Source organism: Numida meleagris, chromosome 5 (assembly GCF_002078875.1).
Source record: "Numida meleagris isolate 19003 breed g44 Domestic line chromosome 5, NumMel1.0, whole genome shotgun sequence".
NCBI classification, from domain to species: domain Eukaryota; kingdom Metazoa; phylum Chordata; class Aves; order Galliformes; family Numididae; genus Numida; species Numida meleagris.
In genome coordinates, this window is record NC_034413.1 from 69543214 (window position 1) to 69558876 (window position 15663).

Sequence of the window (15663 nt, forward strand, 5' to 3'; positions counted from 1 at the left end):
TGTGCCTGTGAAATCTTTTTTTTTTTTTTTTTAGACAGCGAGTCTGTAAATTCAATGAGAACCAAAGCACGAAGCTGGTGAAATAATTGGCAGCAAGTCTGGGTGGCATTCTCCCTGCAGTCCAAGGGCTCGGTGCAGCTCCAGCCGGAGCAGTGCAGCTGGAGCTGAGCACTCAGCCCTGCCGTGGTGCAGCAGGAGCAGGAGTTAATGGCAGGAGCAGGAGTTAATGGAACAGATTGTCAGGGGGACTGCAGGAAGCAGTCGAAAGGGAAGGAAGGTGGGATTGATGTGCGAGAGGTAACAAGCTGCGTGTAATGAGGAAGTTTGAGGAATAATGTACGGAGGCAAAATTGGTAGCATGAAATAACGCGTCATTTTTAGCTGCTTATTGCTGTCTTGAAGAAGCTGTAATAAGGCTGAAGTCTTCCTGATTTTGGTACTTAATTCAGGCTGAATTACATTAGAAAGGAAGTATTATTTCTGAAGGTGACAACAGGAAAGAAGTCCTGTTTAGGAAGATACTAGGAATACGGTGACATTCGTGCTTGCTCACCCTCTGTCTGGGTTTTGGAGCAAAAACTTCAGCTCTGCCAGCACGGTGCCTTTGTAGGATGGATGTGGCTTTCGTTACCTTCGAGGAAAGTCTGTCAAAAACTCAGAGCACCCCAAAAATATGATAAAATACAATGAAACCCCCCCCCCCCAAACCTTCGAGTGTACCCTCGGGAGTGCAGAAAGCTGCTGAACCATGGGACTGGTGGGAGGCACCTAAAGGCATTTCTCTGCTATCAGAAACCTGAGCAGAGATTTCTGAGCGATGGAAGCGGGAGGACTGGGAGCCCCAGGGCAGATAGTGTCCCTCCCCAAAAACATAAGTGCTGCCTGGATAGTGGAGCTCTCATTTTGTGTGCTTGATGACCGCTGCTTTGGGATCGTCAGCGTTCGTTTATTGTCCTTTAGGCAGCAGCGATGGGTGTGCCAGCCTTTTAGCTTTCCAGAACAAAAATTGCGCGGGAGAAATTCGACCTGCGTGGCGCATTCGTGAATTGCTGCTCTACATTTGTAGCTTTTCAGCCTGACAGATAAATGACAGCCAGTGCCTCTTCCAGCTGCATGCGGCGCAATTACAGCGGGGCTGTTCCGGAGGGCTCTCACGCTGGGGCTGCTGAGAGCTCCGTGGATTGATGGCACGGGAGCAGCGTTGGCCTGAAGTGCGATGTTCGCCGTGGTGTGGTGATGTACTGGCATCTCCCTGCTGCTCTCTCACATTGCATAGCTAATGTGCCTCAACTCAGGCATGAAGGGAATCAATTGGTGAGCGGATAGCTGCGGTTGTGCGTGCGCTTGTGCTTTGGCCTCTTTGATGAGTGCCTGTTGTTTATGGCCGCTGCTCCTGACACTCCTTGCCCTCAGAGCCATCCCCATCTTTGTACTCCTCCTTTAGGAGCTCTGTAATAGTTTTATGTCCTTCTGATATTTTTGGCACCCAGTCTGCACCCAGTGTTTATGGTGAGCAGGCTGGGACAATCCCTCTTCAAGGGATAAGTAGGTAAAAAGTCCAGGTGAGAAATGATTCCAGAATAGGCTGGGCAGCCCCCCGGCCCTGAGCACTGCAGGGGGAAAACTGCACATTACAGAGAGCTGTGATGAGATGGAGTGCTGGGGCTGGGGCCCACTGGGCACTGTCCTGTGGTCCCGCTGCTCCTGGGGCTGTGCTGGGCTGGCAGTCATGGTCACCTCTTTTGGGTCTTGTACGACCAAGTGGAATGTCTGGATTGCCTGCTGCAGCATTTCTTTTACAACATTTATAAATTACTTTCCTAACCCTGAGATAGGATGGGATCCAGAGGAGGCCATGAAAATGCTCAGTGGGCTGGAGAACCTCTCCTGCGAAGACAGGCTAAGGAAGCTGGGCTGGTTCAGTCTGGGGAAGAGAAGGCAGCAGGGTGACCTCATTGCAGCCTTCCAGTACTTAAAGGGAACTTATGAACGGGAGGGAGAGCAACTGTGGGCATGGTCAGATAATGATAGGACAAGGGAGAACGGCTTTAAACTGAAAGAAGGGAGGTTTAGGTCAGGTGTTAGCGAGAAACTCTTTAGCCAGAGGCAGTGAGGTCCTGGCAGTGCTGCCCAGAGCTGTGGGTGCTCCATCCCTGGAGGTGCCCAAGGCCATGCTTCCCTGTCTTGTTTTCCCTTATGGCTGTTAAGTGCCCGAATTTAAGGAGCACGCAGGTGTAAGCTTGTGATCCGCCTGAAGTCAAACCAGAGCGTGGCAGGGCTGGCTAACCCAGCACGGTGCTGGCTGCACGCTGCAGGAACGTCACCTGTCAGCAGCTTTGAAGCCCTCGTTGTGCTCATCTCAGAGCAAGTGTCACATCTTTGAAGGGAGATGTTACGGGCTTTGATGGGAGATGAGGCTGCGACAGATCCGCTGAGTGTAATTTTAAATAAAGGGATCTTATTTTAAATGCAAATGTCTTGCTTGCTTTTACTGAGTTGTAAGAGCTGAACTGCTGTCTTAAGAACTGATTTGTCTTTTAAGTATCAAACAAACCATTCACAGGATTGCTAATATGTGTTCTCTTGTAACCGGCTGCACTTGCTACAAAGAGGAACCAACACCTTCTGGAAGTGGTTGTGTCAGTTGTTCTGCTGTGCCTATACACACCAATAAGCATCCTCAGGATAGGAGTCAGGGTAACTGTGTGTCTGTGGCCCACAGCATGGGGATGGCCGTGGTCAAATCTAAAATGCTGGTTCAGGCCTCTTTGCGCAAGACATTTTGTCACCTGGTTTCTATCCTTACCACCACCTTGACAATTTCTGAGCAAACCTAACAGCCTGACTGGGTTGCCACTGTCGTGTCTGTCCTGTGGTTCTATCAACACGTGCCTACATGTCAAGCATAGAAATGAGGTTGGGCAGCTTCTGCCCAAATTCCGGCTGCTGGGTCTGGGCTTTGCCACCTCCGGGTCACCAGAAGGGAGCTCTCAGGACCTGCACATTCCTCTGGTTCCATTTCAGTTTTTCACAGCACAGCTCTCACCCTTTTACAGTCACAAACAGCAAATCTTTGTAAATATTCATACGGACATTTTCTAAGCAGAGGGAGAAAAGAATCAACTCTCAATTGATGATACTTCAGCTTGTTGTTTCCTGCAACAGTAGCTGCTGGCCCAAATGGGAACACGCAGAAAGCATATGCTGCTTTTTGTTTGCCAACTACAGAAAAGATGTTTTCGGAGAACATGAGGTGTCACGTCTCTTTAGTCAACAAAATGTTGTAGTCCCCATTGCACCGAATGTCTTCCTTTGTGGCAAAGTAAATGCTGCGTTTCAGGTTGCCTGCTAAAGGGGGTCTGTATAACTGTGTGTGATGCTCCTTCTCTTACACAAGTCTCTGTTTGGTTTGCAGCAAGGGAAGCCCTATGTCTTTGACAGAGTGTTACCTCCCAATACAACCCAGGAACAAGTCTATAATGCCTGTGCCAAGCAGATTGTCAAAGGTAGGTGTTGTTCTTGTTTATTGCTGTTTCGGGGGAAGGAAAATGATGACTCCCTGTCCACTTGAGCTATTTAAAGACAGGGTACTAAATGTTTAGCTGTCTATACTGGAGTTTAGTAATTATCCCAGTCATGGGTTTTTGATTTTTTTTTTTTTTGAAATGCATTTCTCTGCACCTGAGAGGTTCCATGTGGTGGCTGGCCTGCTGGTTCCCAGGGTTCAGTCCTCAGTTCTTCTTTTTAAATCACAGTGTTCAAATAGCAGGGATGTTGTCACAGCTGGCTGCAGCACAAGGCTGTATGGTGAACACTGTGGGTACAGGAGATCCGGGGTCGCTCAGAGCTGCAGGAGCGGTGCTGAAGAGCTCTGCAGCCCTTTGTGCAGGAAGCAGCGTGCTGAGCTGAATGCTGCCTGCAGGGAGAGGGCCCTGGGGTGAGCTCTGCTGATACCAGCCCTGGGTTTTGCTGGGAGGAAGTGGGCTGGCTCCCTGGGACGGCCTCCAGCGAGCCAGTGTGCTTGTAGTCTGGGTGATGGGGGATCAGGACCAGAAGCTAATTATTTGATGTTGTGGAGAGGAAATGAGTCATAAGACTCAAGTTGCCTGCTCTCAGAGGGGAGCCTAATTACAGCAATTCTGACTGCACATGGGTAAGCCTTTAATAAAAACCGGTGGGATTGGAGTTTGTAGAGTTTGGAAGTGGTTCATTCAGATTGCTGACACACAGCTCCACTTCTAGAAGTGTTCCAAAGAGTTTCAGTATTCCAGTGCGTGCTGATGTTGGATAGTCGGTGTCAAATAAGTGTTTTGCCTTTTTTGTGTGTGTGATGTCTCACGTGGCTTTTAGAGGCCGCAGTCCTGAGTTTCTGTTTCTGTGAAAGTGAGATATAATGAGAGAAATAAAACATTTACTTTCACTTTGAAGCCTAATAAAATGAAGAATGTGAAACAGCGTGTGCTGCTTCTGATAGGTGGGTACAATGTGATTTACTGCATGGAAATATCAGCTGAGGATGTTACAATGTGAAGCACTATTTAAACCTTGGAGGCTTTACGGCTCGCTTTTCAAGGTTACCATTAGTTATCAGACTTCATCGTAGTGCCATGAAGTGGCTGATGGTTTCCTTGTGATTAATGTTATCACCGACAATGCCAGCTGGCCTCACAGCCTCTAAAACAATGGCTATTGTAACAATATCCAAGGCTGAATGTGGCTCTGGGCAGCCTGGTCTAGTGGCTGGCAACCCTGCACTCAGCAGGGGGGTTGAAACTCGATGATCTTTGAGGTCCTTTACAACCCAGGCCATTCTGTGATTCTATGGTACTGACAATAAGAATGATCCAAATGAGTTTTTTTTTTTTTCTTAGCTGAGAAAGAAATGGGATTAGGTCTAAGTAAATAGCTCAGTAATTGAGCCCAAGCGTGTCACATTCTGTGCATGAGGAACAAGGAGATTTTGAGAAGCAGTCCGCATGGTGTGGTGCTGGCTGGGCACCGGGTGTGCTCCCAAGGGCCAGGTTTTGGCCTTTAAAGCTCCTGTCCTCACCATTGCTCCATGTCCAGGTCTCCAGTGCTCCACAGCTGCTGTGGGCAGTGTGTTGTGGAGCTTTGGCCGGAGCTTTCTTGTGTTTATTACGAGTTACATAAAAGTCACAGCTGATCCTTGTGGGATCACTCCTGTTCATCTGATGCTTTTTTTTCTGCTTGAAGTTTTGGGCAGGCTGTTGGTCTTGGGGCCCGTCTTCTCTTTTTAGTCAGCGGACAGATGGTGAATTAACCATCCTCAGTGGAAAGCCTTTCTCCAAAGGCCCTCCCTACTGGAGGGCCAAGTGCCATGTGTCTGCGTGTGGGCAGCGCGGTGCCTCGGGCAGGGCCTGCTCCAAACCTGCACACGTGTTGCTGCTTGGGCCGTGGGGCCTAGGAATGCATGCGGCCTTTCGGCTCAGGATTTCCAAGTTCTCACAAGATTAATAGCTGTTTTCAATGCTGCTTTAACTTTCATGGCATGCCCGATGTGGAAACGTTGCGTGTGTTGTTTTAAATGACTCTAAATGGGCTGGTGACTCTGGTTTGTGTGCTGGGAGATCGCAGTCTGTCCCACTGCAGGTCTGGACCATCTACAGACGTGCATGGGGAGATGCAAACAAGGAGGTTACGTATGTCTGTGTAATAATACATGATCCAGACATGTGTATATAGATACAGGCAATGGGCTGGTCTTCTTAGGAGGCTGATGGGAGCAGCACAGAGTGAATACTACTGATCTTTGAAGTTTTTTCTCCTTCCTTAGCTACTACAATAAGTATTACACTTTTATACAACATAAAAAATATTCTGCCTTGGTGGAAGTCTATATTCAACAAAGCTAATTCCCGTTTGTCTCTCTTCTTCCTTTGCTCTCCTGCTTTGCTGACAAGCTTGAAAATTAATAAGGCTCTGAACTGTCAGTGATACAGTAGTAGAGAAAGCATGAGCTTGTTTAACTTGCTCTTTGGTACAGGATGGTTTAAAATGCAGGTTGTTTCATTTTCTCTTTCCAGTGTTACACAGCTGTATAGGATAATATGTTGTATCCAGATTATTTCTTTATATTTTTTTTTTTCAGGAAAGTGAGAGAGGGATGTCAGCAGTTCTGTAGTTCTCCAATTTAAATTTGTTACGTTTTCTTTTGGCTTTAAGGCAGCGACTTGCATTGTGTGCTTCTGACTGACCTTCAGCATTTTAGATTTATGAAACACTGACAGTGCCGCTTTAAGATGTCATTATGAGGCTTCATTGTTTCCCTCCTCCTTTGCAGATGTTCTTGAAGGCTACAATGGCACAATCTTCGCATATGGGCAGACATCGTCAGGAAAAACACATACTATGGAGGTACAGTGGCAAAGTTAAATCAGTTGGGTAGCAGCAATAGAGTTTTATGTATGTTTATGAGTTTTATGAACAAAGCATCCAGCTGGAACACTGAGCAGTGGGGGGCTTATAAAAGCAGACATAGGGATGTGCTTTTTATGCTATCGTGTTGCTGTTTTCAATGTGAAGTTTTTTTCCAGAGCCCTCTACGGTATCTAGCTAAATGAATGAATGGTGAGTGAAAAGTACCAGCTATAGCTTTTCCTTACTTGTCGTGACAGTTTAGCCGTGTGTATCTTTTTAAAGAAATTGAGTGAGATTCACTAATCCACAGAGAATACAGTAATACGGGTACAGTTCCCTTGCGTGCGGGATTGGGAAGGCTCATGCCTTGGTTATTGGTCTTCTCATTTGTACTCGTCTTCTGGGAATACCACCCTCACACGCTGTGGCACAGATGGATGAATTGATGCGTTTGGAAATGGTTGCTGTAGAGGAGGAGAATGTCAGCTCCTGGTGACTGAAGTCCTAAGTCTGTTCCTATTTCTGCTGCAGGAAGTGCCACAGTGTCTTTTTTCTTCTGTGCAAGTTTTTGGTTTGGTTTGGTTTGCTTTTCCCCCTCTGTTCTGCCAGAGGCATTCATATATTCCAGTCCCTTCCTATAACAGAAGGATTATTCAAACATTTAATCCCAGCATAGGTTTGTTCCATCACAGCACTGCACAAGCCACCTGTACTTGTCTAAAAGCATTTCGGTTCAACTATGAACTTTCAACAGGAGATGTACAGCAAAGCGTTGCTAAATGAGACGGAGGGAAACAAGAAGCTGTTGTTTGTTTAGCAGTGTCAGATGGTTTTGCTCCGTGATTAACACGGCTGACCTACCTGACCTGAAGGTTAAAGGAGAAGGAAAGCAATATTCTCTTGAGCCAGTAGGCCCTGATGAAATTGCTGTTTAATTGCCCCAGTTGCTCCTTTCCTGGAGGATGCAATAACTGATGCCTCGTGTCTTATTAAGTCTGTCCTTGCCTCCTTTGGAGAGTAGGGATGGGGAAAATCACTAGCTCAGGCCTCACAGATGGCACAGCGACTGAGTAATCCACCCGCTCTGAATGTAATTACATCAGAATGTCTGCAGGGCTTGAGCGGGTCCTTCCACATGGCATGGGGAAAGATCTCTTAAAGCCAATTTCTGTTCGGAATTACAAGCTGCGATGAGGAAAATGACTGTAGAAAAATGTCCATTTTGCTTTTTTAATAAAAAAGAAGCTGTCATTTCTAAAGCGGAATCAAATCTAAATTCGGTTTTAATCCCTCTTTTACTCTAACATCCCCTTGTAATGTTGCTGGAGCATGTTGTGGAGGAAAAAAATAGTCTAAAGTTGAAGAAATATGAAAGGGAAAGCCGTGGTGGAGGATTTTCTGTGAAATGCAGACTGCTGCCTGGTGTCAGTGCTGGGCTTAACCAGAGCACGGTGGTGTAATATAGCCAAGAAGGGCTTTCTGACATCCACTTTTCTCCTGTGCAAATAAAACATTTGCCAAACTGCATAGCAGGATAGACATCTTTAAAAACACATAGTGTTTTCCAGCAGGTGAAACTGATGGGCTTTGACCTTACAATGCGGTTTTCAATAGTAAATCCCTCCAGACTGTCGTTATGTCAACATCTTAAAGTCAAGCAGCAGTGTCTCACATTGCTCTCCACTGTCTACTGTCTGCTTGCTATGTGGGATCACAGGGTTGTAGGGCTCGGCAGGGACCTCTGGGGATCATCTAGTCCAACCCTTAAAAATTAATGTTGTTATTAAAACGAGGCTTTAATGAGCAGAGAGCTCTGTCCTGGTGCTCGGTGCTCACGTACTAACCGCAGTGTCAGTGTGACAGCAGCAGCACTTCACTCCAAACTCCTTCTGAGGTCACAGATGAATCCATGGCAGTCTTTTCCCTGCAGGTTTCTGGGGAATAGCCCCTGTTTTGTCCTTTGTTTTCCCTTCCAATGTATGCTCTCCGTGGAATTCCCGTTTTCATAAAAATCCATTCGTAATGAAGTTAAACCAATTATTTTTCAATGGAGTGCTGCTATTACAGTTTTTAAAGGAGTGAATGTCATCTTGCTTCATTGCTTCATTGCTATTCTGACAGCACTGACTTAAATAACGAGAAAGCCAAAGCTCAGGAAGTTGTAGGCGCAGTGATTGAGTTCCGTGTATGCTTAATCATTTTGTTACAAATTAACTTACTTTTTCACTTTAGTGAAAGCTACGGAGAGGAAAGCATCCATACTGCACAGCTCCTAGATAAATACTTCTCTGAGCTGCCACTTATGCAAAGCCCAAGCACCATGTACCTTGTGCAGTGCAGCAGAGATGCCAGAGCTGACACACCAACAAATTTCTGTTTATCCTGATATAGGAAAGGCTCCTTTATCCTCTATGGGAAGACATTTGCGTGCAGTAATGCACGGTGGGTAGTCAGTTGGCTTCAGTGGAACCTAAGGACTTCCTCAGTGAGAAGGAATGAGTGAATAGTGTGAAAATTGTATTGCAGTGTCTGTTTAAAACCAGTGTTGTGTAATGGAGCTAAGCATTGTGCAGTGAAGCCTTTGCTGGCCAGGCAAAACACAGTGCTGGGTTTTGTTTTGAGTGTGCACGCATACAGATTTCTTTCCCCTCCATCAGGAATTTATTTAATCACCCTCTTTTTCATTTTCTTTTTCTGAAGTAAAACCGGCATGTTGTACAACGAGGACTTTTTAGCTTTTGCAAAGCTTTGTAGGATGTTGTATATGGTATGGCATTTAACTGCTTCCACTGCAGAAGTTAGTATTACAAATATAACATGAATAAATTGCTTGTGGTTTAGATACAGCTGAGTGCTGCTTTACAGGGAAGGCAGCCAGCAAACAACTGATTTCTCTCCTTCAGCCTCTTTCTTCTATTTTTCCCCCCAAGATGCATAGCTGAAAGGGAGAAACCTGGTAGCTGCTTTAAATGTAAACCGAGAGAGGAGAGATACAGCGTTGGTTCTTCATGTTAGATTTCCTTCATCCTAAGTTAATGCTTAGAGCTCAACTGTCATTTCACCAGCTTTAGTGTGATATGATGTCTAGAAAGACTAAATTTAAGTGCACTAATAAAGGCTAAGTAACTTAGGAAACAGGTCAGTGTGACTGACTAGTCAGTCACAAACATACATAATTGAGGAACGTGTGTGTTTATGACTTTCTGCCTGTGTTACGAAAAATTTCTTGTTGCTTGATAACTTTTAGCAACTACAGGTCAAATCTGAGCTCCCATGGCTGAGAACTGCATGGCTACCCCTTGTGTTTTTTAAGAATTCCCAACCAGTATTTGGAGTAAAATACTCTGTTGTGCTGATATTAACATTCTGAAGATCGAAAGTTATAGTGCACTTTCTAGCCCCAGTGTTGTCATGGTGTCTTATGCCTGTTGACTTGAATGCTTGTTATTGCATATTTATGCAGTTTCACTGAGATGTGGAAATAACAATTCAGTGTGCTGCAGTCAGAAAAAGTTTTTATTTCAAGTTTATGTTTTTATTCAGGTTTCAGTCAGTGCTATCTTTCCTGTTTGTGTCTGATTTTTTTCACGGTGAGCAAAGCAACTAAAGGAGCTGTGCAGCCAGGGCAGTTTTTTATCTCATATTCAGCTCTTCTAAGAATAGAGGAAGGTAGCTGTGCAAATTAGCACAGAGAACAGTGGTGTTTGTAAGGCACTGTTCTCTGGCAGCAGGCCGAGCAAGCTCAAATCAGAATATATTACTCTAATCCCCACGTCCCCACAGCACAGCCTTCCCGTTAGCTGTTACTGGCAAAAGAGAATTGGGATGCTTTAAGGCTTCTTGTTTCTGTCATGTTTCCAAGCAGCTGATTTTTAACTGGGAGTGCCGGGCCGGAATTGGTAAGTTTGTTTTGTTTGGGTTTGGTTAGCTATCTTAAATCAGAGAGCGGCAGCGTGCGTAGTGCCAGGACAGCACGCGTAGCACGTGGTGGGAGCTGACAAAACCAATAGGTGCTCTGTGGGGTGAAGAGTGCCATGGTGTTGAGTCATTCTGCCATTTTTTGTGTGCGTTTGTATGGAGCAAATCCCCACGGAGCAGCAGGCTTGTTTGCAGAGCCCCACTGGATGAAGGTGTGTTTGAACAAGGCTTTCTCCTCTCCCGTGCCCCAGCAACGCTTTCCAAGTTCCCGTTTGCTTTTGTGTCCCGTAGGGGAAGCTGCATGACCCTCAGCTAATGGGAATCATTCCGAGAATTGCACACGACATCTTTGATCACATCTACTCCATGGATGAGAACCTGGAGTTTCATATAAAGGTAAATGCAGGATGACATGTTATGTAATGGGTCGGCTGAAAGAAGGCAGAGCTGGAGCTGAAAGCCGGATTCTGGTTAGAGCGCATGGCTGCAGAATTTGTCCTTTCTCCTACCTGTGATTCAAACTGCTTTACTGAGGACGTTTATTAGAAATAATCCAATGCAATTACTAGCCTTTCAGAATGTTTTTTTGACTGTACTTTTCAATGATTTTGCCTCAGCCCCTCTAATTACAGCCATAAATACAGCTGATCTTCATGGCACTTGAGAGTGTACTGATATGTTGTTCCTGTCTCACGGATGAAGTGTCCTCTATAATACATGGGTTTGAAACGCGGGAGAGGTGGTGGTAGGCAACTTTACAGAAAGATACTTAGCTCTTGAGATAAAAATGACTTCTTATTTATGAGCTCCTTAAGACAGTGGGCTCAATTTGAGCAGCTAATATGATTTCTCCTGTCCCTGTTGTGACCCCAAACATGTCGTCTCTCAAATTCTGTGAGTGAGCTTTTCATTCCTCCTGTCCATCCAGTCTCCTGGGGAGCCCTCAGCCGTGGGGCAGAATCTGACACTCAGTCTGCCTGGCAGGGCTGGGGCCAGGGTACAGCTTTCTTCTCACGGGACATCAGAAAAATTACCTGGTAAACTGAAGGAAAAATTAGTACACCTCTGTGACATCCCTCCTCCAAAGTGCACTGCGTATACCTAGGTGGCATCAGTAGAGCTAAGTAGCTGACTGTGGCTGGACTTTGAAAACACTTTGTCTTCTCCTGCTGTGACCAGGTGATGCTCTCACAGAATGAGTTCTCCTCCCCTGTCCCTCTCATGCGTAAAGGTTAGAAGGTGATGCTTCTGGGCATGTACATTTCAGTAATCCATCAGAACACCTCTGAAGCAGTTACTGGTTTTCTGGAAGGAGTAGGTCGTTTTCTACTGGGAGCATTTGAGCGTACTCGTGAACAGGCACAGCCAGGTGAAGTACAGGCAGAGGCAACCTCACAAAGTACAAATAAAGCATCTAAACATCAGAATAGACTGTAGAATGTAAAATGTTGAGCTCTTAAAAAGAGACGCCTTTGAATTTTCATAGAAATGGCTTTTGTAGCAGTGACACTGATTTCTTTTCATCATCTGTAGAACTCTCCTGTCTGTTGCTATTCTGCATGATAGCATTTTGATACTAACAGATGGGGACCCCCTTGTACAAGACACCAGACATATTAAATTCCTGTCCCAGCAGAATTTTATCACTCTGTAAATCACATTCTGCTAGCACTGAGCTGTTTTTGTGGTTTCCTGTCCTAGCTGACATCTATGAATATTGTAACAGAAAAGCTGCCTAAGTAGCAGTGAATGAGTGAGTGATTATACAAGGAGCTGTCATTTAGAGAAATGCACGTTCTGTCTTTTGAAGCAAGAATATAACCAAACTGTCACACTCTTTTAATAACTAAGCCAGCTCAGAAAACGAATATCAATTTTTTCTCCCTCTCTAATTGAAACCCATTTAGAACGGGGAGGGGAACTTGTTATCTCCTGCGTGTGTGGCTCCTCAGCGGTGTGTTAATGGGATGGCACAAAGCACGTGAGCTGAGTCTGGGTCAGCCAGGCTGCTGAAATACATGGTCCAAAAGATGGCTTTGAATGCCACACAGATGAAGAAAACGCCCCAGACTGAAACACTTCTGTATTTAATAGCAACCGTCAAAAGTTATAAACAAATAAATATATAAAATGTCTTTTTCACTTGAGATAAGATGAGGCTTTACTAGATGGCTAGGATTTACAGATACCTGGAATTTATCCATCTGGCTTTTGATTTGTTAAATAATCCCTAAATAAAACTTAGTTCTGGTGCAGTTAGGCACCACTCCGACAACACATTTCTGTTTGCCTCTGTCAGAGCTGAATACCCTTTTATTGGGATAGTCACTCATTCATTCGACTTCTCCTTAAACTTTTTCTCTCTCTCTTTTTTTTTTTTTTTGAGGACAATTGTCTCTTTTTGTGACAGAAAAGCCCATTTTCCTTCTGCTATTTGAGACTTGATTCAGGAAAGAGCTTTTACAATATGCTTCATTGTAAAGTTTCATTTAATGTGCATAGCTCAGGCTTGTGCTACTGGTGTGCTAAACCACGGGCTGTGCTGTCTGCCTTTGTGCTGCTGAATCATAGAATCAGCTAGGTTGGAAAAGACCTGCAAGATCATCCAGTCCAACCATCCACCTACCACCAATAACCCCACTAAACCATGTCTCTCAACACTATATCTAAATGTTTCTTAACACCTCCAGGGACAATGACTCCCCCACCTCCCTGGGCAGTCCATTCCATGGGCTGTATCGCTCTGGCTCTTGTCAAACTATGCCCTGCAAGTGGTGTAGTAATATGTAGTGATGGAATGATACTGACTGGGTTACATTGGTTCTGTTCAGTATTTTTGTGTCCGGAAGTATGAGGAAGCTGAGATTTGTCTGAAGCTTTTTGACATGCATTCCTGATGAACCACCAATAAATAGAGAGAGGTTGTTGGCACGTAAATCATTCAGAAGAGAAAGATATAACTCTAAGCATGCGGGAGATGGGTTTTACTTTTAGTTTGGTGCTTTTCATTTTGACAGATAAATATAGGTAGAAGCCCTTTTAAACTGCTGAAGTCTAAATCTGTAATGTTTATGATTATTTAATTAGGTTTCCTACTTTGAGATTTATTTGGACAAAATAAGGGACCTACTTGATGGTAAGTTTCTCATTTCTTATATAAGTAGGTGGTGGTTGGTTTGGTTTGGGGCTTTCTTCTCCCTTCAATATTGGTTCAGTTACTGCCTTTGAGTGATGTAAGTTGAAGCTGTGTGACTGTGACTGGGTTTCTGAAAGAGTCCTGGTGTAAATCATCAGTGGAGGTGCACTGCTTTGGCAGTGCTACCCAGCTTGGTTATCCAGCAGTGAGTACACAGGCGAATGGAAGGGGCTGTTTCTGAGTCTTGCAAGCTACCTCTGGATTTAGTGTAAAAAAAGAATGCATAGGGTTCATTCGGGGGATGGTTTTCTTTTTAAGTTGTTTTTATTTTTTCCTTTGCTTTGCTTCTTTTAGGTGGGATTTTGTGGGAGATAACAATTTGTGTGTCTGTATGTTAGTGAAAGTCACTAAGGCTTTTTTGAATCAGCCTGAAGACAGAGAAATAGAACCTAATAGCAACACCCAGGAACATCTATTCAAGCTTTTTTGGAATTCCCAAGAGACCTCCTGATTCTTTTTAAAGTTTTGCTGCTTTGAACAAATCCAGATTGTTCTGTCTTAGCTATACTAAGACAAGCAGTAAAGAAAAGGTCTTTTCCATAAAAGTAACTATAAAGAAATGGGTACAAAGTCTACAAAAAGAAACAAAATGTATGTACAGAAATAGCATTAGTTTACAAGGGTTAGGAAATTACTACACTCTGCGTTGACAGATTTAATATATTCAGAATATTTGCATTTTTCTGTTGTGCTTGTAATTGACACGTTCCTACGTGTGGAATGTTCCTCATGATCTCCATCTTTCTTTCTAGTGTCAAAGACGAACCTCGCTGTACATGAAGATAAAAACAGAGTTCCATATGTGAAGGTACAAGGCAAAGCTGAAGCTCAGCCTTTCATTTTTTCTCAGATGAGCGACACATACATTCATTTACGCATCTCTGCTCGTGTACCAGTGTGTTTACTGAGATGATTCAACTGATGTTCAGTCTTGAATGTTCAAGCAGCATTAGATCCTGAATTTAAACAGTTTCCTGAAATATTAATGGGCTTGAATCGTTTGTCTGCTTTGTGTTACTGACTTCAAACATTTACGATGTGTTCTAGGGGTGTTAAATTTTCAGTATTTGTATGTCTGTTTCATATTGAATATGAAAGAGAACATCTTGAAGAATTGGTTAATACTTTGTCACTGTAGTCTTGCAGTATTTTAGAACAGATTTGTTGGGCTAGAGTTTCCTGTAAACTGCTCTGTGACTTCCTGTGCCCTCAATTAGATGCCATATATTTCTTGTGAACATATGTGAACCCTAATAACATACATATAATATCATTTGTTTATTCTGACCCTGTAGAGTGTAAAAATAATAAGATAAAATAGCTCCCTTACTAATATTGCAGAGAAAGAGGACTCTGTCTTGTACAGATTGAGAGAGAAATATTAATTTGGACATGTAATCTAACCCAAATTAGCAATAGGCATATATATGCTGTGCCATTCTTTATGTGCTAAGTGTAGAAACTCTCTCCTATACGTTAGGATTTGACTGAGTATTTAATTTTGTGGAAAAAAAACTTTCTCACCCTGTCCCATCAAGAGCTGCTGAAAGTTGTACCAAGGCAGGTGTGGATCACTGCCTTGCTGGTGGTTGGGTCGGATGTTGATGATTCTTTTCCTTATTTGATCATCCGTTCTATAGATTCTTGATGACATGTGGAGTACTAGTGCTCTTCTAAACGTTTCTTGTGCTTGATTTCCAGGGTTGTACAGAAAGATTTGTGTCTAGTCCTGAGGAGGTGTTGGATGTGATTGATGAAGGGAAAGCTAACCGCCACGTGGCTGTTACAAGTAGGTGTTCTGTGGGCGCTTCCCTGGCTGCTTGGTGCTTCCTGGTGGTACACACAAAGTATTTCGAGTTATTTGTGTGAACGGTCTCATGATGTGCAGATTTCAACATTTTAAAATTAATAAAACTGTACGTTTTTGGCAACCCTGCCCATGGCAGGGGGGATGAAACTCACTGATCTTTGAGGTCCTTTCAACCCGGGCCATTCTATGATTCTGGGATTTGTTTTGCAACTTCATTGCATACAGCATTTATTGTTTCAGTGAGAACTCCTGGATTTAGCACACAGTGCTATATAGCATCTGTATGCAAAAAAAGTTAAAAATACCAATTATTACTTATTGTGGAGGTTCTTCAAAACTGCAGTTAAGTGAGTATATCTAC

The 15663-nt window shown here is 44.0% G+C and overlaps 1 protein-coding gene across 2 annotated transcripts in view; it reads left to right on the forward strand.

Annotated features, from left to right (window-relative positions):
* Window positions 1–15663, forward strand: part of KIF5C (kinesin family member 5C) — a gene marked incomplete at its 5' end in the record, with an annotated part of 69605 nt that overhangs the window by 14745 nt on the left and 39197 nt on the right. For both annotated transcript variants that reach the window (XM_021398590.1, XM_021398591.1), the window contains 6 exon segments: window positions 3416–3506; window positions 6302–6375; window positions 10588–10692; window positions 13384–13432; window positions 14245–14300; window positions 15194–15281. In XM_021398590.1, coding sequence (XP_021254265.1) covers window positions 3416–3506; window positions 6302–6375; window positions 10588–10692; window positions 13384–13432; window positions 14245–14300; window positions 15194–15281 — 463 coding nt within the window.